Source organism: Trifolium pratense, linkage group LG1, assembly GCF_020283565.1.
Source record: "Trifolium pratense cultivar HEN17-A07 linkage group LG1, ARS_RC_1.1, whole genome shotgun sequence".
NCBI classification, from domain to species: Eukaryota; Viridiplantae; Streptophyta; class Magnoliopsida; order Fabales; family Fabaceae; genus Trifolium; species Trifolium pratense.
In genome coordinates this window covers 39,365,626-39,387,492 of record NC_060059.1, presented here as the reverse complement: position 1 = coordinate 39,387,492, position 21,867 = coordinate 39,365,626, and the positions used below count along the sequence as shown (strand labels likewise).

General features: G+C 33.6%; 2 protein-coding genes across 2 annotated transcripts; both read right to left on the bottom strand.

Moving 5' to 3' along the window:
• Positions 1 to 1,197: 1,197 nt before the first annotated feature.
• Positions 1,198 to 1,950, bottom strand: LOC123894023. Its single transcript, XM_045943888.1, has 2 exons — positions 1,938 to 1,950; positions 1,198 to 1,817 (listed from the first exon to the last, which is right to left on the bottom strand). Exons 1-2 carry the CDS (start codon positions 1,948 to 1,950, stop codon positions 1,198 to 1,200), a joined length of 633 nt encoding a protein of 210 aa, XP_045799844.1.
• A 3,448-nt stretch (positions 1,951 to 5,398) lies between these two features.
• Positions 5,399 to 11,923, bottom strand: LOC123916562 (cytokinin dehydrogenase 7). Its single transcript, XM_045968046.1, has 4 exons — positions 10,900 to 11,923; positions 10,377 to 10,652; positions 8,667 to 8,929; positions 5,399 to 5,934 (listed from the first exon to the last, which is right to left on the bottom strand). The coding sequence occupies exons 1-4, from the start codon at positions 11,572 to 11,574 to the stop codon at positions 5,619 to 5,621; spliced, it is 1,530 nt and encodes a 509-aa protein (XP_045824002.1). The 5' UTR covers positions 11,575 to 11,923; the 3' UTR covers positions 5,399 to 5,618.
• Between the last annotated feature and the right edge of the window lie 9,944 nt (positions 11,924 to 21,867).

The following is a 21,867-nucleotide window of genomic DNA, read 5'->3' as shown; positions in this document are numbered from 1 at the left end:
TTTTTAAAAAATTATTTTTTATTTTAGAGTAAAATATGTTCTCAGTCACTATTTTTATAGTGAATTTTGATTTTCGTCCCTGTAAATTAAAATTATTTGTTTTTGTCACCATAAAATATTTCTTTTGTTTTTAGTCCTTAATGGCCAAAATTTTGACATTTTCTTTTAACATAATATGAACTTATATAGATTTAATATGATATATAGACATTATATAAACCATTTTAAACATAAAAATGTCATAATATTGGCATTAACATGTCAAAATTTTGTTCCTTAGAGATTAAATTTTTTTTTTGTAGGGATGAAAATAAATACTTTTATTTTACGGGAACGAAAATCAAAACTCGCTATAAAAATAGGGATAAAAAACATATTTTACCCTTTATTTTTTATTTATTTTTTTGTCTTAGATGAAGTGGTAATCCACTGAAATTAAACTCACATATAATTGTGAGATCCCGGGTTCGAACCCGGGTCACGACATCCGGCCTAACAATTTTGGTATTTTTGTCAGTTAAGCTGTGACTTATGGGACTTTTATCCTTTATTTTATTAGGAGTCGGTTTTTATTATGAGAATCCGACCTCTAATTTATTGGGATGGCCCTGATTGCTAACTGCTTGTTGACCTCAAAAAATAAAAATAAAAATACTACTACTGTATTAATATACACTATCTAATTTAAACACTTGAGTAAACCATCATTCTGATTCTTAAATGTGTCGAATACTATCATTATAATCTTTGAATATAACAAATTTACTAAAACATCCTTAATTATTTTTAAATGAGTTTGCTTTGAGTGAAAAAGAATATTATAATTAATGTGTGTATATTTATATGGAGAGATATCAAATTACATGAGTGTAATAATTCAGTTATATATATTACACCGCTCAATGGTAATTTAACGCATATAAATTTAACAAAATCCTCGGTTAGATTGAAAATTTATATCATATAGATCATTTATATTAAATTGTATAAAAATTTAAAATCGTTTGATATGTTATTGAGATCTATGAAGATTAACGGTTTATGCGATTTTATTGAATACTGTTAATCTTTTTTTGAACAAGCCAAAATGAGATATATTTATATATAAACAACATAGTCTTCTCAGCACAAGACGTGCCAAAAGAGACTAAGAAAGATTACAAAAGAGTCATCGTACAAGAACCAAAAGAAACTACACTAAACAAGACCCAAACAAAGCATAGGACTAGACCACCAACTATGGCAGTTCACAGCTAGAGTAATACTCGTCGCTTTTAACCACCTGTATGAAAAAGTCTTGATCTTGTCCAACATATGATGCACTGTGTTTTCTGAGCCTCTAAACAATCTGTGATTTCTTTCGGTCCACACCACCCACACACAAGCAAACCAAATGTGCTGCATGAAAGAACGTCGTGCTCGAAGATCACCTGCTGAAACTGTGAACCGGACAAAATGATCGGAAAGAGTCTGAGCAGTCACCAAAGGAGAACCAATCCAGGAGCTGACAAGGGACCAAAGGGCACCAAAAGTACTGCAGGAAAGGAACAAGTGTTGAGCCGACTCAACCTCTCCGCAACCAGAAACACAAAGTTGGTTCGCCGTAGATAAAATCCCTCTAGTAACCAGGTTTGCTTTGGTAGGTAACCTGTCCCGCAAGAGTCGCCAGACACAAATGGAAACCTTCAAAGGAACCTGACGGTGCCAAATAAGACCTGATGCTGCATCCAAAGTAACTGCATCCTGTGTTGTGAAAAGCTGATAAGCACCACAGACAGTATAATCATCATCCAAATCAGACTGCCACTGCCACCTATCTGAAACATGATCCTGCAAAGAGATGGTAAGAAGTAAAGACTGACACTCTCCCAGCATCTCCTCCTCCCACGCCCTCAACCGACGTCGCCACACCCACGCCTCCCCTCCAGCCCCCCAACCTAGCATAAACATCTCAGCCACTGTAGCTGATTTGTTTTCTGTCAGGTCAAATAGCCGACCAAACTGCTCCCTCAACGAAGTCCCACCTACCCAAGGATCAGTCCAGAAAAAAGAGTCGGACCCATCCCCACCTTCCGCGAAACATGCTCTCTAAACCACCTTCCGCGAATACTGTTAATCTTGATTCAACAGAACAATAAATTTTGTAAATTTGTATTCGTTAAAGCGTTATTGGGTTGTGTAATACTACTGAAATGTTACGCCGATGTAATTTAATGTTAATAGTTTTTTTTTGCCAAATTATCATTAGGCAAATACTATTGTTTTCAAAAGTCATGTTTCAAAATTACGTTTGGACAACCCAATAGTACAAAACCAAAACATCAATTCTTTCATTCAACCAACATATGAATATCACTATTCAAGTCAAATTAACTATGCTCTTTATGTAGCAAAAAAATAAATTAGCTATGCTTTTATATTCAGTTCAAAAAGTATAATATTCTTTTATTGGGAAACATGAAGTGAGCATAAACCCATAAAGTTAAATCTCATATTGGCATATGAACACAATCTTATCAAAATTTGAGTTTGCATGGATCGTAACCAAATGAAAAAAAATCAGAATTGATGCCAATAGTCTTCCATGCATGGTTGAAAAAGAAGCTCTGCTTTTGAAGTAGTATATTTTTAATTTTATCACTCAAAAGCATTCAAAAAATTAATATTTTTTTTTTTGACAAAAAATATTCTTCATCCAATAAAAGGAGATAAATCACGTGCCTCAACATGGAGATACTAAAACAATAAATATTCGAAGGTTGGCTTATTATTATATATTAAGAGAAGAAATTACATGCAGTATATGGTACGTGGTGTATATGAAAGTTCAACTCATATAAAAGTCATCAAAAGTCTATAAGGTTTTTTTTAACAAACCATAATTTAGTTTATAAAACAGTTAACAAACTATTTGGTCAAGATTTTCACCACAAAAGCAACGTTCACATTTTTCAATGCAATATTCTATGAGTGTGTGTTTGTGTACCATGTTCCTAATTGTCTCATATGGTTGTCGATTTAGAATAAACAATTTAATCAAGTAGTATTTAGTTAATTAGGATTCGTTTGGTTAAAAAAAAAAAAGAATTGAATAGAAGTAGAATATCCCATGATAGAATAATACAATATAAATTTTAAAAAATGTTAGTATTTTGATATCGTAAACAATTTATGTTAGAGACAAAAAATTATTATTTTGGTATTGTAAATAATTTGTGTTTGTGATAAAAAAAATTGTTAAGTAGTAATAATTTTGTAAGAGATAATAATTTCATTTTTTGTTTTGCCTCTTGAGTCTTGCCCTCAATTCATTTGTCTTCAAGGAACAATTTTAAAGTCATTCATACTACTATAATTGAAGTTTTTCTCTTCAATCTGTTGTTTTTTAACAGATAAAATACAATTCTTCAATCTGTTGTTTTTTAACAGAAAAAATAAATATCTTAGCGAGATACTCCCTCCGGTCATTATTATAAGCAAAAAATCATTTTTTAAGTTTATTGAAAAAATAATATTTCTGACAATAATATAGATCAAATACATTATTTTTTCAATGAATTTACAAAGTGTTTTTTAAAGAATTGTCTAATATGTAAAATAATCACGTTTTGTGCATGACACGTTTACCATTGAACGTATATGCTACTTTTGCATGAGTCTAATGTGATAACGCTTTGTGATTGGTTGGTGCTTCTTACAAGAAATCATGATCTTATTATTGCCTTCTAAAGTTAAGAAAGGGACCCAAAATATTATTATTTTTTATCTACTTTAATTTTCTCTACTTTTAATAAGATGAGTAAAAAGTAAATTACAGAGGTGAGAAAAAGAACAAGACGAAAAGAAACAAAAATTACCAAAAGAAACATTATGAAAGTGGAGAATCATGAAGCCAAGTAGATTTTGTTTGGTTTTTGTGTCAAACTATCAGAGCCCGAGGATTTGTGTGTGGAAACCAGTTCAAAGGGGGGTAAGGGAGAAAAAAGAAAGTGATAACTTTTCTTTAAGATTTTAGCTTGTTTTATTGATGTGGATTTGATCTTTCTATATGAAAAAAGCTACAAAAGTAGCAATAAAGAATTCGAGATACCTAACTCCAAACCCAAGTGGTTTTACTTTCAAAATTGTTCATTTCATTTTCACATACTATCATTTTTTTTTTTTGAATTAGTGAGTCTAAGAACATTTATTCAGTCCACAAAAATGTGTGACTGATATTTTAAATACAATTTTAGTGTTATACTGTTAAGAAATTTCACATCGTTTGCAAGATGATTGAATATATGTTTATAAAGTGAGGACAATTATAATTTTACAAGTCCGTTTTTTAGGATTGAGTTAGACCCAACTCTCAATTTTAAGGTGATATTAATTAGAGCCCCCTCCATGATTCGTTAGGCCGTCTGCTATCAGGTTTTCTGATCAAGTCATCCAAATTTATATCCGCTCCCCAGCGCTGGGCGCGATGAAGTGCGTTAAGAAGTTTTGTAACGATTGCGAGATGGTTTGAATATATATATATATATATATATATATATATATATATAAAAGTGAGAGCAATCTTAACTTTACAAACTGATTTTGTAAGGTTGAGTCAAACCCGACTATTTTGTAAGTATTGTTTGAGACTTTGAGCTTGAGATCTGATCTTGTGAGATTTTGAGATTAATAAAGGAGTACACTATATACTGTTAACCACTAGCTAGAGAAAACAAACTTCTTTACCTATAAATTCTTTTCAATAGAAAGTAATCTTAATTAAAACGTATTAGACACTAAACATAAATACCTCTTCTGAATAAGATTCAAGCTAGTAGTTGATCTATGCAAAAACCCCATTTGATAAGGGACTAAACAACTTGAATTGAACCATCATAGTCCGTTAATAATGTCACAGATAAGACAAATCTATAAATTAGTGCGTGGTCCAAATGGTTGATTGGCACGTAGCAATGTTGTAATTAAAGACTATAAATCCAAAGAAACAAAAGGAAAAGGATTGGTTGACAAGCACTATAGCTAGTTTGCTTGATAGGATGAAAATGACTTTAGCAAATTACTAACTAGTCCATATACATGTCATGCATCACCAAGATTAGTTCGAACCTCTCTACATAATAATCTTAGTCCTTTAATTTCATCCACAATAATTTTGCTTGAGATCATATAGCAACAAAGATTCAGCATCGATCTATCAATGAAGTTTTTTGTTCACAAGTGAATGAAAGAGCTAGGAACCACTGACCAATAGTATGTGCTCACATAGTTCAGAAGTCTGACAAAAAATTATTCTAGTCAGAATTTAAATTCGGGTTTCTTCGATTTTGATTGAATTGTGTGAATAAAACCAATAACTTCATTTTTATTATAGGCAAAAAGTTTATTTATAGGTTGCATATAAAGGATAAAGATTCACTTTGATTTCACCCCAAAAATATTCATTTACAATAAGGATCACCATTATAGTAATTGGTAGGGGAAAGAAACAACAAGAGGATTAATAGGGGAGGAAAAAAATATCAAAACAAAAATTACAAAGGTTAATTGAGAAACAATCTATCTAGCTAATTAACTAATACTAATACTAATACTAATACTAATACTAAACTAATTAATTATTATTTAAGTTGGTTTCTGGAAAATATTTTCTGTCCAGGTGCAAGAATAGCCATTGGATCAAAATTTTGTTTTCTCTGGACAAATCTAGTCCACTTATCACCAAAGTGTCGCATCCAATTGTCCTGTGACAAGTAGTGAGGAAGATATAACTTGAAATTATATCCTCTGTTGTAGCACAATTGAATAATTGCATTGTTTTGTGACACCAATTTATCTGTAGGTGGTCCCTTTGGTGGTGGTGGAATAAAACGGAGTAATGCTATTATGTAGAAAATGTTGCTGTCTGGCACCACTACCGAGTGTCTATCATCCCACCTGATTATTATTAATCATAGAAACAAAAACCTCAATTAATCAATCATTATAAAAACCTCAACTAATCATGCAATTAGATTGAGTCAAAATATAATCAATCAATTAGAATTCCAATCACAATTTAGGATACATAATGACAAGAATAGTAGCATATTATTTCACAAATTTCTAGAAGGAAATTAGGGGGAAGACATAATTTAGGTCCACCCAACTTGAGTGAAACAAGTCCTACTTACTTTTCAGCATTTTAAGGAACATAATGCAAATGCAATAGTAATAAGGAGCTAACTAATTATCTTTATAATTGGTATCATTCAATGTATGAGTCTTTTTTAGTAAAACATTGCAATTAAGATGTTAGGCTCTCTAAAGGACATCTAGATAACTTTCACACATTGATCTTTTGAATAAGTTATGAGACTAATCGATGTTTGACAGCTTCTAGCAGAGCGATAAGACTTGAACATAAGTTTATAAATGGCACCTTACATTTGTAGCGGTTGAGTTTGCAACTCAAAAATTCAAATTCTAAAATGATATGAGAGTGTATCTAAAGTTTGTTGGATGACCTACTCACCAACTATCAAGTCGTCGCTATCAGGCGACGTCCCATATGTCTAGTTCAACGGAGTCCAAAGGAGTCAAATATGTAAAGAGTCCCATATTGAATTGAATGAGATAAGACCTGATTATAACTTCATATGTGGGGCAATGTTGGCCTCACAATTCAATTTTGTAAGGGTTGAGTTAGGTTCAACTCACTACTTCTAACATTTTCTCCGTCATCTAAATAAGCACGCAATGTAATATAATGTCCCAATAATGTTGATTGTGAATTAATGCATGAGGTCAATTAATGGGTCGCGCATGACTTAAACCAGTTGCAGATTGGGCAAGGTGGGGAAGAGGGGAGGGGACCCTATAAGAGGAACCATATTCTAATCCTTAGAAAAAACAGCATCAATATATCCCTGTATGTGTGGAACCACAAGGGAGATTTTGTTTTTGTCTGTCAGAAATCAAATCTCATTTCAAGAGAAAATACAAAACCCGGTGTCACTGTAGTCCCGGTTGGCGAATAAATACCCTTGTCCATTCTTATTGGCAAACCTGATCATGAAAGATATGTTGTTTGGAATGCCAAACTAATTCAAAAATCTCATTTCCCCTAGTTCCACAAAAAGAATTTTTCACATTTTTTTTATAAAACAATGTAGATGAATTGAATCTCAGAGACTCACTAGAATCAGAAAAGACCTCTCGAAGAGTTAATAGAGGATGAAAGTTAAAACCCAAGCTTTGTGGAATACTAGCATGTGTCATGTACTTACTTACTACCACCAACCTCCTTTGAAAGAATTTCTCACTTCTAAAAGAAATATTTTAAAACATTTGCAATTTAGCACTCAATAGTGTTGCAAATGAAGCACACAGTGCCATGCACAGAAAAGTGGCTCTAGGAATCAAAATTTAAGATGGATAAAGTTGAAAAAAAGGCAATATCTAATAATTTTAATTTAAAAATACTATAAATGAACAATTCAACCACTTATTCCCGTTTGATATTAAAGTAATAGTCCGGTAAAAAATTATTATAATTAGTTTAATGTTAATTGCGCAATTAGCTCTGTTTATATGGCTGTCCCACCGGAAAAGAATGTAGGCTCCCAGTTATCTAATTGGCCAACCGCAGGCAAGGAGTGATAGTGAATAATAAGAATACGACAAAGATTGTCTTATATTATCTTTTTACAATAGAATAAAATGATTTGATGATTGTACCTCTAAAAAATGATGCGATGATTAATGTGATAAAATCATAAAATAAGAGATGAAAAAGGAATAATGATTTTATATAAAACAGAATATGCACTACCTTATAGTGAAAAACTTACTTTTTAGGGTAAAATGACTAATATAACACTTATGAACAAAACAATAGTTTTTTTTTTGGTACATGCAAAACAATAGTTTAAATTACATGGATATATGCATAGTAAATTATAGAATTAAAGTACCAACAATTAAACTACCAACAATTAAACTATTTCTTTCTGTTCATTTTTTTTTTTCTCCGTGTAGTGTAATAGTTAGACCCTCAAACCAGATACTAATAATGGAAAAAAGAAAAGAATTTTATTAAATAAGTAAAATATTCAGAATTCAAACTTCAATTTATTCCGCAAACTTATCTGCTATCATCTATCAAGTATCAACTACCACCATTATTTTGTCATCTATGTTGGATAAACTCATATAAAAATGGTACAACTGCAGAGTGATGAAACAGCTGAGGTTACCATACGATCAATATATGGTGGAGTATATGGGGAATGGGGTCCCATTTTGGCTTAACTTTTACTATAGTTTAAAATCGGTGGTCCATGAAGCAAATAGGGGTGAAAGAGCCAATTGGCTCAGGTGATTCATATACATTAGCAACACATAAAAAATTGACATTGTTCATATGTTTTGTTTTTTATTTTCTACTAAACAAAATTGACATTGTTCATATGTTATGTTACTACCACTCTACTAGTAGTAGTAGTTTTTAATTTAATTTAACCTTGTCATAATCCTAAAAACCACCTCAGCAGCCTCAGTTCATGTCAAAATCATACAACCAACCCAACCAACGCATTTATAAAATCTATCTTATGCAATTAGTGAAAAATTACCTAGATTAAACAAAGATTAATTGCAATGTGAAGTAATTGATATTTGATACTTACTTGCTTCGCAATAGTGGATAGACTAGAATGGGGCCACCAACACCATGTTTGAGGATTTTCTTGAACACTTCACGATCAAAATCAGCTATGTCGGACTTGGACACAAACATGTTCAGCCATGGGTGAGGTGCATCCCATATACCTTTGGCTTTAGCATCCTCTTCCACACTCTTTACACGTAGCAAAAAATCCATGTATTTCACATCATCCTCAAACTTTATACCCTCAACAAATCTCAACCCTCCAAGTAATCTATCCACTCTCTACAAAAATCAAACAAGGGTATTTACGTCATTCACAATTATAACATTTAAAAATATTAAAACTACAGATTCCAGAAAATGATGGTTTTTTGGCCATTTACGGAATCGTGGGGACCGTAACGTCAGCAAAGATCTCAATGATCAGAGCAAATGGAGCACTCACTAATGTTATATGACCGTTTTAACCTTAACCATAAAAGAATTCAAAATCAATGTTATACACTACTACCATTTTACTGCAAATTTGCTAAGGTATGAACTAGAATAAACTAAGCAAAGTACAGTCCTAGTTTGGTAATTTGATACCAACAACACAGACTTTACAGTAGAGGTAATGTGTCAGAAAATCCAATGGAAGATACATTACGACCGTGTGGTCAGTTTTCCCCCAACCATTGCCATTTCCTTTTAAGAAAATAAATTCAAATTTTGAAATAAATAAAGATAAAAATAAAATCTCAAAATCCAAAACCAACACTTATACCCAAATGATATGGTGTGACGTTATGTATCGAGCTTATGGCAGAGGAGAATTAAATAACCCCTCCTCATCTCTCAACTTCGTACATGTGTTGGTGAAATCTGCGTATATTTGACTTTTTACTTGGGTCCCACCTAAATTTGTTTCTATACATAAGATTACGTATCATTTTCATTTTCTTCTCCTTAATGTGTAAGCTAAGTCAGTTATTAAAGTTGTACTTAGCAGCTTCCTAGGTCAAAATTGAGTCACGGATTCTATTACCCGACCCGTATCCTTACAAACAACTCCCAAATATTTCAAAAATGAAAACAATCCAACTTAAAGAAATGCTATCGTCAAAGCCACATGACCAAACTAGGTTTGGTCTCGTGACGAAGAGTTTGTGTAGTATATAATAGGTTTGGTCTCGTGATGAGAAGTTTGTGTAGTATATAATAGGTTATGTTTGCGTCAAAAAAAAAAAAATAGGTTATGAGTTCGATTCTCAGCTCACCGTAAATAAAAAAAAAAAAATGCTATTGTAAAAAAAAAAAAATGCTATTGTCAAACTCATTAACACACTCACATGCACCACACCACGGATTCAGATTTTGTGCAAGAGAGTCTCTCATAACTAAATCAAACGGTCTAGATTTTTAGTTTAAATTTTATATTTAAAAACTGTTAAAAATATGATTTTAAAATTTAGATAATCTAATATTGATCGAATATCCAAATATCATGATCGCATGTAGTGTGATGCACACAATTCAATTCCACACCATACACTTATCGACGCCGAACATAACACCAATAGCTCAGCACCAAATAATAATTTTAAAAAGGTCTATACTAAACAGTGTCTCGAAGATAAAATTTCTTTATTATTATGTTTATCTAATGTTCAAGGACACTATTTAACATTTTTCTTTTAAAAAATTGCATAACTCAATATAATCAAATGCATCAAAGTTTGTTAATTACCTTGTTAACATCGGAAGAACGAGCGGTTTTCCGATAGTGAAGAGCAAGTTCTAAGCAATATAGAACCGGTCCAGCCGACGAAGGAACTTGAACCGGGTCGAATACTTGGTTCGAACCCATCAGAACTGTGGGCCATCCGTTACAAGGGTCATCATTGTTAGCCACGACAAATCCTTCCACGTAATCAAAACCGTCACCTTCTGGTAGTGTCACCAGCCACTCTGCATCTTTGGTAAAATCCTCAAATTCTGAGTAAATCACCCTTATCCACCTCACCTAAAATTAATCACCCAAAATTATAAAAAAAACTAATAATCATATTTTATTCCAATTAAATACTTCGTGATAATTAAAAATTGATAATAATTAAAAATTAGAAAAATAGATACAAATTATATAATTCTCCACTTCTCAACGTTGAGAGTTTATTACGGACTCAACATATCAAATGTCTCTCCGGTCCATTCAGATAAACTAATTGGTAATTAAATTATAGTAATTACTATAAAGTAATTATAATTACCATATCAGGGGCTTGTTGAAGAACGATTCTGGCTCTAGTGATGATACCAAATTGACCAAGACCACCAAGAGTTGCAAAAAAAAGTTCTGAATTTTGATTTTCATTACAAACCAAAGTATCACATTTACCAGTAACAACTTCTAATTCCGTTACGTTTGCCGTTTGAGGACCGTAACGGAAAGTCTGACCACTAACACCGGCGTTAGATAACGTTCCACCAACCGTTAACCCGAGATAATCAGTCCACGATCTCGGAACAAGTTGAAACTGCGAAACGCAGCGTTTCAACACTTCTTCCCATAATGCCCCTCCGGAAACGTCAACATACGGAACACCGTCGTGATAAAGAAGTTGAAAATGTTCTTCCGCGGTGGCGCGCATGTCGAGAACTAGTCCTTTTTCCGCCATGGCTTGGCCGTTAATTGAGTGACCGTTGCCACGTGGCGCGACGGTTAGGTTTGTGGTTGTGGTTGCTGCTTTGACTGCTCTTGCGACGTCGGCGGTGGAGTAAGGGCGGATTACGGCGAGGGGAGTGGAGGATTTCATGCCGCCGAAATCTTTGGTTGCGATGGAAATTGGGGAGAAATGGAAAGAACCTTGAAGGGAAGAAACGTCGTCGTTTGGTGTTGATTCTGTGTCGTTTCCGTGAACGAAGTGTTCAAGGTAAGCTATCATGTTTGTGTTGTGGTGTGAAGTGTGAAGTGAAAGGGTTTCGTTTTTTCAGTTTATTGTATAATAAAGGGAAGGGATGCTACGTCGTCGTTTTGAGTTTGAAGTTTGAAGGTAGTTTTGAGAGTTTGAGTTTGTGTGATGTGTTGTGTGTGGTTTGCTGCAGGTCTTGTTGGTCTATAAATAGCGCCTTTTGGATTTTCTTTTCATAAGAGATAATTGTATTTTAAATTTTTGTCAAGACAAGAAGAAAAGAAAAATAAGTTGATGGCAATTTCAGAATTTGAGATTCTATAATTAAAGCAAGGATATTGGCATGACGTGGATATATGTTTTTATTAATGTTTAATGTCTTGAGTATATTATTAAATTGATCTATGACATAAGCCATTAAGTTTCGTCTAATGGTGATGAGTTTGAGTAATATGCAGGAAGTTTGAGGTTCGATTCTCTCTGGTTTCATTGTAAAAAAAATTGATCTATGATATTTTTTGTCAAGTGAGATGATCGGAGTTCGAACGTTGATTTCCTGCATATACCATATACTGTATAATACAACGTTCTACCAATTAAACTAAGTTTAGTGGTGATGACGTTGAACTTGGTAGAAATGATCACGATTCGATCCCCACAACTACGATAGGAAAAAGGGTGGAACCACTTGATGTCAGAAATGACCCCGAACTAAATTAGACGGCCTAGTGGACCGGATACTGATGTTGCAAAAAAACTAAGCTCTCGAAATAATTGATCTCTAATTTTATAAGTCACTTTTAAATAGAAATAAAGTCTAATTTTGCAAAATCAATTACTTATTTAAAAAGTTAGTACATCATAGAGCAGATTGATAGTTCACTCAATTTTATGGCTTGCTAGTTGCTAGTGTGTGCTATGCAAGTCTAATGTCTATATAGCTATTCCCTCCGTTTCAAAATATAAGAGCAGTTAGGGGGGAAATGATACGTACGTATAGGATGTTTCATTGCTTGAGCTAAGTTAGGGGGTGAATTGTATCGATTTTGAATAATAGAAAATGTGTATGTAGGACAAGTGTGAACATCATATTCCCTATGTTGTTTGAGGCAAAGCCAATTATCGAGCTTTATGAAGTGTAATTAATGAACTAAATTACTATTATTAAAGATAATAAGGTGTTGTGTGCTTTATGTTACCTTAATTGTGCAAACTAGTTGCTTATGCTTGAATTTATGATTATGTGAATTGTCAGAAGTCTTATTAATGTATTATGTTGTTTGTTCTGACTGTATCTCTTAACTATGCATAATTGAATTACGTATACGTGACATTATGTCTATTTGTTACAAATAGTGCTAAATTCGTGAATTGCAATGTTTCTAAGTCTTTGATTCCCCAATGATAGAAGCTCTCTGATTGAGTCCTACGAGGGAAGATGACAAATGTTATAGAATTGGAAATCCCATCAAATGAATTGAACTTGTGATGATCATCAATCATATCACTACAAGAAAACCTCAATTTCATAACAAAAGTCGTTGAAAGCCCTCAACAACTTGTTGAAGGCTTAAGCCCTCAACTTAAAAATATTTTCTATTTAGATCGTGGAATATTGTTTAATGATCTTAGAGGAAACTAAAAGTCCTTGGATAGCTCCTACTTGGAGGTGGAATTTAAGATGGGAATGTCTATTAATTTTCCCATGATGGGAAAATGCTTATCTCACCATTGATACACTATCTATCAATTAGCCCCTACTTGTGGTTTGCTGCAGGGTCTTGTTGGTCTATGGTACCGTTTGGCCCGGCTTAATTCAGACTTTTTTGCTCTTAAAAGGAGAAGTTGGGCCAAACAGTTTTTTTTAAAAGTACTTGATATAAAAAGTTGCTTAATTTTTATGTGTAAAAATCACATATAAGGAACTTTTGGCAAAGTTAATATTTGTAGCTTTTCTTTGCAAAACACAGCTTTTCGGCTGACCCCTGTTCGATTCCCACCTAACGTGATTTATTATGTTATATATATATTCATTCATCTCAAGATCTCATCATGTAATATTGCGTCAACAATTTTCTTTATTCATATGTTCTGTTAATTTTTTTTGTTGATGAAAACTGTTTTTGAGATGAAAACTACATGTTCTATTATTTTTATTTTTATTTTTGATTGTTCTATTAATTTTTACCACGTCTATGTGTAGTGTTTTTCTGCCTTTATCAATTAATTAAAATAAAATATAGTTCCTCTACCAAAAAAATAAAATAAAATAATATACGTTTTGTTAACATTGGTTTATTAAATTTCAAAACAAATTATTAAATTTGTTTATTCATAGTGATTTTTAATATATTATCATAACTTTTATGAAATATTTTATCAAACAAATTTTAAATTAGAGTTTATTTTAAGTTTTTTAAAAATGAAATCATCAAACAACTTTAACTTTATTTTTAAGTACTTACTTTTGACTTTGTTTTAGAAGTAACTTTTAGACAGTAAAAAAGTCGGGCCAAACGGTACCTATAAATAGCGCCTTTTGGATTTTCTTTTCATAAGAGATAATTGTATTTTAAATTTTTGTCAAGACAAGAAGAAAAGAAAAATAAGTTGATGGCAAATTCAGAATTTTAGATTCTATAATTAAAGCAAGGATATTGGTATGACGTGGATATATTTTTTTATTAATGTTTAATTTCATGATATTTTTATTTTTCATTGAGTTGTTCGCAAAGTTTTTACTTGAGTAATCCAATAATAAATTGGTCCAAATGATAAAATTCTTGGTCTCGTTAAACATGTGGTTAGGTATTCGATTATTGACTCATGTATATGAAGAAAATTTGGTTGGAATGGGAGAACTCACCTTGTGTGCCCCCCCACATGTTCCCTGACGGAGATTAATCATTGCTAACGACGATGGAAACTTCGTACCAATATCATGATAACCTAATTTTTTTTACGGTAGTCCAAATTATGAATGGATAGAGTAGATTTCACCTTATTAAATCTCAAATTTTATAAGACATTTTTAAATAAATTTTTGCCTTAAAAAAATTTGATTATGTCAAATTTTAGTCATCAGTTCAGCTAAAAAATTTGGTCATAAGGATTTATTAGTAAGTGACTACAAATAAAGAGCTAATACTATACGACGGATCAGTTTTACAAGAGGTTTATCGTGAATCAATGTTTAAAATTATTAGAAATTCTAACGACTTTCGATAATATTTTTTTAAGAGTAAAAATCACAATTCTTCTCATTTTTAGGTTAAAAAATAACATTATTATCGTCAGTTCAATATGAGTTATATTTTTATTATATGTTATTTTAATCAAACCGATGTCAATTAAGTCATTATTTCAATCATAAAAATAAAAATAATCATTAAATTATACTTTCCAACATTATATATTTTCGATATTATTTTAAATTTTTTAAATACTTGTCCACCATAAACCACTTCTTCTCCGTATTAGAATTTTTCACAAATAAAGCGATTAGGTTTGGCCTAGTGGTGAAAGGTTTGGATAGTATGTTATAGGTCCTGAATTCGATCCACAGCTCATTGTAAAACAAAAAAAAAAAAAAATTCACAAATAAAAGTTAACTCGACATATTAATAAAGTCAAAAATTCTTCGTCTCATAAGTGTAGCTCAAATAGTAGCTATATATCATAGACATTATTGGAGTGGTCGGAGTTCGAACCCGAGATTACACATTTTTTTACATTTAAATGTGTGAGACTCTAGCCACTATACTACTTGAAACAAAAAGTCAAAAACTTTTTAAAAATATTTCCAAAGTCAATTACTTATTTAAAGGTGATTGTCTTACAAATTCACAGTGTAAATTGATGTTTCCCTCAAATACATGGCATGCTAGTGTGTGCTACGGCTACGCAAGTCTAAATTCATGGAGTATGGCCCAAGAACTAATTCTTTAATTAGCTGATTAATTTAGAAATATAAAGACGCACAGTATAATTTATTTTCCCACGTTATTTGAAAATCAAAACAAGGCGTTTATCTCTTTCTCACACACTTGTAAGTTTTAGAATTTGAATTCGAGTGAATGTTCAGCCTAACATTATCAACATTATTAATTAATTTAAGTTTCATGGACATCACATATTACCTTTTTTTTTTTTTAATTTAATTTTCATGCAACCTACTTGCTTATGCTTGTATTTATGACCACGTGAATTGTCTGAAGTCTTATTAACATAAGGAAAAGTTATATGTTATGTTGTTCGTTTTGACTGGATCTCTTAACTGTATCATTGAATTACGTATATGTGTCATTATGTTTGTTTGTTTGTTACAAATAGTGTTAAATCCACGAAATGCAATATTTCTAAGTCTTTGATTCTCCAATGATAGACGCCCTATGATTAAGTTCAACGAGGGGAGATGGTCGGTGTTATAGGATCAAAGATCCGATAAAGTGAGCCGAACTTCTGATGATCATCAATCATCTGTTTTCGGACCATCATGGAATATTAGGCCTCATGCTCGGAGATTATGGATTGCCATGGATTGTTTAATGATATTAGAGGAAACTAAAAATCCATGGGTAGCCCCTACTTCGATCGACCCATTTTCATGTGCTTCAATCCCAAGGATATGAGATTTGAACTAGACTCAAGTACAATATTAATTAAGCATGGAAGGGTTAGAACTTATAATCTAGTTACAGGGGTCTTAATAGTATGGATCCTTGTTAGATATTGTACCATATACAAAACTTTGATTTGTATACGGTACAATTTAGTGAATCTCAAATAAAATCCGTAGCATTACTTGCATGCACAAATGAAATAAGCATCAGCACCATCATGCACATTTTTTTTATTTCTTTTAGACAAAAATACTGTTGGGTTTTGTGTTTGGCTACATTTTGTAAAAGCCAACTTTGCCAGATGCTGGACAAAGATGCTGCAGCATCCTCGTACAGCATCCTGATGCTCTGTTTTAAGTGCAGAATTTTTTCTGTCAATCTCGTTCAAGATTTGCTTCAAATATTAATTCCAGCACGTGTGTATATGCAAGACGAGACTTACTGCACAAGAATTGTCCAAGTCGGCCTAAGGAAAGTTATTAAAAACAAAAATATAATTATATTATATTTTTGTTCGATTTTTTTTGTTTGGTACAACACAAAACATATTTTCAATTTTAATCTAGGTTTGGCCGCAATTCTCACAGCTGTACAAGTCTGAAAACCTAACTTGGACATCAAGACAATTGAAGACTATAAATATGTGAAGCCTCAAGCTATTATTCTCATGTATTCTAAACCGTGTTCTTTACAAAGTGTGAGTTTTTAGGGTTTAGAGTTTGTGTCTTTTGTCAGCCTTTCTTGTGTCAATCTGATGCAAGTTTAGGACTGTGTTTGTGTTGTTTATTGTAAGCTGCTCCTAAGCTTTGAAGCACGGAGTTAGTGTGTGTGATTCACTCATAAGCTTTTAAGCAAGAGTGTGGTCTAGTTTCTAGGACAGTGTCTCCATCTTGATCGTTATTATTGACAGCAACATGATATGTGTTGTTAGAGGGAATTTGGGACGGGGTCTCATTATCTAAGAGGTTCTTAGGTAGGATTGCACGGGTAGTGTCTAGGTGATAAGTCAAGTACCGGGTGTTGGTCGAGGGCTTTGAACTAGAGCTATTATAGTGGATTCATTCCTGGATTGGTATCCCCCAGAGTAGGTGACGTTGCACTGAACTGGGTTAACAATTTCCTGTCTTATTTATTGTTCTGCAATTTATTTATTTATTTACTGTGTTCTGCGACTGTCTTGCTGCAACGTGTGCTATAGCATCTTGTGCAGCATTGTGTTCACTGCGTGCCAGATTTCAATTGGCATCAGAGCAGGCACCCTTTCTGGTTATAGGGTGAGCTCCAGGGAAAATGTCTGGCAACATTGAAAAGGAAGGAGGGCTTGTAAGCAGACCACCGCTTCTAGTTGGTGTCTCCAACTATGATTATTGGAAATCGCGCATGATTGCTTTCCTAAAATCTATGGATAGCAAAACTTGGAAGGCTGTTTTGAAAGGATGGGACCCCCCCGTGGTCATTGACAAGGATGGAAAGCCAACACTTAAACTAAAAGCTGAGGAGGACTGGTCTAAAGAAGAGGATGAGCTTGCTTTGGGAAACTCAAAAGCATTATATGCATTATACAATGGGGTAGATAAACACATCTTCAAACTAATCAAAAAATGTGTCTCAGCAAAGGAAGCTTGGAAGATTCTTGAAACTGTTCATGAAGGTACTCCTCAGGTAAAAATGTCTAAATTACAGATTCTTACTACTCAGTTTGAAAATTTACGTATGAAGGAGGAGGAAACAATTCAAGATTTTCATATGACTATTCTAGACTATGATAATCAATTTGATGCTTTGGGGGAGAAAATTCCCGAAGAAAAGTTAGTAAGAAAAATGCTTAGATCACTTCCAAAGAAATTTGATATGAAAGTCACAGCTATGGAAGAAGCCAAAAACATATCTGAGATGAAGCTGGATGAACTGGTTGGATCACTCCAAACTTATGAAAGTGTTGCAAATGGAAGAAGTGAAAAGAAAAATAAGAGCATTGCCTTCTCATCTAAAAATAATGAAGAAGAACTGGAGGATGAAGAAGAATCTAATGAGAGTATCTCTGAGGCCATGGTGTTATTGGGAAAACAATTCAACAAAGTTCTGAAACGAATGAATAAGAGACCCAGATCAAATTTCAAAAACAATGCTCCAAGCACTATGCGCAGCAATGAGAGTCAAGGAAAACCAAAGGGTGATGAAAAATCAAACTTAAACAGAAACATTCGATGTCACGAATGTGAAGGATATGGTCACATCAGACCTGAGTGCCCAACATATCAGAAGAGAGCAAAGAAAGGACTAACTGTCAGTTGGTCTGAGGATGATGACTCAGAAGATGATACAGCATCTGTAACTGCTAAACATATCTCAGTCTTAACAGGTATTGTTACATCTGATACAGAATCTGATGATGGAGAGGTAACCTATGAAGAGCTTGCTGCATCCTACAAGGAACTTTGTCTTAAAAGTGAAGAAATCTGCAGGGTTATTGAGAAACAAAAGGTAACCATCAATGAGTTAAAAGCAGAAAAATCTGAGAATATCTCAAAAATAGAGGAACTTCAAAAGAAGGTAAATTTTCTATCCTCTGATCTTGAGATCTGCAGGGTTATTGAGAAACAAAAGGTAACCATCAATGAGTTAAAAGCAGAAAAGTTTGAGAATACCTCAAAGATGGAGGAACTTCAAAAGAAGGTAAACTATCTATCCTCTGATCTTGAAGAAGCTAAAGAAGTCATTGAAAAATTAAATACTGACATTTGGCGGCTGAGAAAATTCTCTGACATGTTGTATAAAGATGATGAGCATCTTGACAAACTTCATAAGGCTGATGGACAACTGGAGGAAATCTTAGAGAAAAATGTTCGAAAGCCTAGAAATATTGGGCTTAGCTATGAAAATGTCAACAAATTCAAAAATTACAGTCCTAACCTCATGTACATGGAGCCTAAAGAAACTCAAAAGCAAAGGATGCCTTATCAGAAGCCGCAGCATCATCAGCAGCATCCCATGTCAAGAAATAGAAGAAAGCACCATGCTTGGAGATGTCATTACTGTGGTAGAAAAGGGCACATAAGGCCTTACTGCTACAAGCTATATGGGTACCCTAACAGACGTCCTCAGCATAAACCTGTTTCCACAACTGCTCCTACTCAACAAGAATGGAAACCTAAAGGAGAAAATGAGAAGAAAAGTGATACAATTCAACCTGAAGAAGAGATTACTGCTCTGATTGCTCACACATCACTTAGAGCTTCATCAAGGGAAGACTGGTATTTCGATAGTGGCTGTTCAAGACACATGACCGGAATAAGTAAGTTTCTTGTTGGAATAAAGTCTTATTCAGCTAGCTTTGTTACCTTTGGTGATGGTGCAAAAGGAGAAATTGTTGGGATAGGGGAGCTCAGAAGTAATAGCTTGCCTAAACTAAACAATGTACTGTTAGTAAGAGGATTGACTGCAAATTTGATAAGTATTAGTCAACTATGCGACCAAGGAATGAAAGTAAACTTCACCAAATCTGAATGTCTGGTTACAAATAACAAAGGTGAGATTTTGATGAAAGGTGTCAGATCAAAAGACAACTGCTATCTATGGGTTCCCCAAGAAGAAGCAAATATGTCAACATGCTTAATCACTAAAGAAGATGAAGTAAAACTATGGCACCAAAAGCTTGGTCATCTTAATCTAAGAAGCATGAAGAAAGCAATATCTAAAGAAGCCATCAGAGGACTGCCAAATCTCAAAATTGAAGAAGGTAGCATATGTGGAGATTGTCAGATTGGAAAGCAAACCAAGATGCCACATCCAAAGCTGCAGCATCTTACCACTACCAGAGTTCTTGAACTTCTACACATGGACTTAATGGGTCCTATGCAAACTGAAAGCTTGGGAGGAAAAAGGTACGCATATGTTGTTGTTGATGACTTTTCTAGATACACCTGGATAAATTTTATTAGAAAGAAATCAAAAACCTTTGATGTGTTCAAAGATCTATGTATTCAACTTCAAAAGGAGAAAAACAATGTGGTATTAAGGATCAGAAGTGATCATGGTAAGGAGTTTGAGAACTCCAGTTTCTCTGACTTCTGTGCCTCTGAAGGCATCATACATGAATTCTCATCTCCCATTACACCACAACAAAATGGTGTAGTAGAAAGGAAAAATAGAACTATACAAGAATCTGCAAGGGTAATGTTACATGCAAAGAAGCTTTCACATGGTTTTTGGGCAGAAGCTATGAATACTGCCTGCTATATTCATAATCGTGTCACCCTGAGATCTGGAACAACAACTACTCTATACGAATTATGGAAGGAGAGGAAACCTACTGTTAAGCACTTCCATGTGTTTGGTAGTAAATGCTACATCTTGTCTGATAGAGAACCAAGAACCAAAATGGATCCTAAAAGTGATGAGGGCATATTCTTGGGATACTCAACAAATAGTAGAGCCTACAGAGTATATAATAATAGAACCAAAACCATGATGGAGTCTATAAATGTGGTAATAGATGACACCTCAAGTGAAACTGCTGAAGATGATGCAGAAGATGCTACATCATCTATACCAGGTGATGTAGATTGTGAAACTACTAATGAATCAAAGAATGATACAGAGGTTACTGCATCTGACCAAATCTCTGCTACTCCAAAGAAAGGACCTTCTACTCGTACTCAAAAGAATCATCCTACAGACCTGATTATTGGTAATCCCAATCAAGGAATTACTACTAGAAGGACACTTGACATAGTTTCTAATGCTTGTTTTGTGTCTAAATTTAAGCCAAAAAATGTGAAGGAAGCTCTGACTGATGAGTTCTGGATAAATGCTATGCAAGAAGAGTTAAATCAGTTCAAGAGGAATGAAGTTTGGGACTTGGTTCCTAGACCTGAAAATGCAAATGTAATTGGTACCAAATGGGTCTACAAGAACAAGTCTGATGAAAGTGGAACTGTGACCAGAAACAAGGCAAGGCTGGTTGCACAAGGATATTCACAGATTGAAGGGATAGATTTTGATGAGACTTTTGCTCCGGTTGCTCGTCTTGAATCCATTAGATTACTTCTAGGAGTGGCATGCATTCTAAAATTCAAGTTATTCCAAATGGATGTGAAAAGTGCCTTCCTCAATGGGTACTTAAATGAAGAAGTATATGTGGAACAACCAAAAGGGTTTGTTGATCCAAGCTTTCCAAATCATGTTTACAAATTAAAGAAAGCTCTTTATGGATTAAAACAAGCACCTCGAGCATGGTATGAAAGATTGACTGAGTTCCTTACTAGTCAAGGCTACAGGAAAGGAGGAAATGACAAGACTCTATTTGTGAAAGAAGATCAAGGCAAATTTCTAATAGCACAAATCTATGTTGATGACATTGTCTTTGGAGGAATGTCTAGTGAGATGGTACAGCATTTCGTGCAGCAAATGCAGTCTGAGTTTGAGATGAGTCTTGTAGGTGAACTAACCTACTTTCTTGGGCTCCAAGTAAAGCAGATGGAAGATACAATTTTTATCTCCCAAAGCAAGTATGCAAGAAATATAGTGAAAAAGTTTGGTATGGAAAGTGCTGCTCATAAAAGAACACCTGCAGCAACCCATTTAAAGCTTACCAAAGATGAAAAGGGAGTTGATGTAGATCAAAGTCTTTATAGAAGCATGATAGGAAGCTTATTATACCTTACAGCCAGCAGGCCTGATATTACTTTTGCTGTAGGAGTAT

Coding starts and splice junctions, on each gene's coding strand:
- LOC123916562 (XM_045968046.1), bottom strand. CDS start 11,574: ATGATAGCTTACCTTGAACACTTCGTTCACGGAAACGACACAGAATCA. Junction 10,653..10,899: donor TTCAACAAGCCCCTGATATG/GTAATTATAATT, acceptor GATTAATTTTAG/GTGAGGTGGATAAGGGTGAT. Junction 8,930..10,376: donor GTTCTTCCGATGTTAACAAG/GTAATTAACAAA, acceptor TGATTTTTGTAG/AGAGTGGATAGATTACTTGG.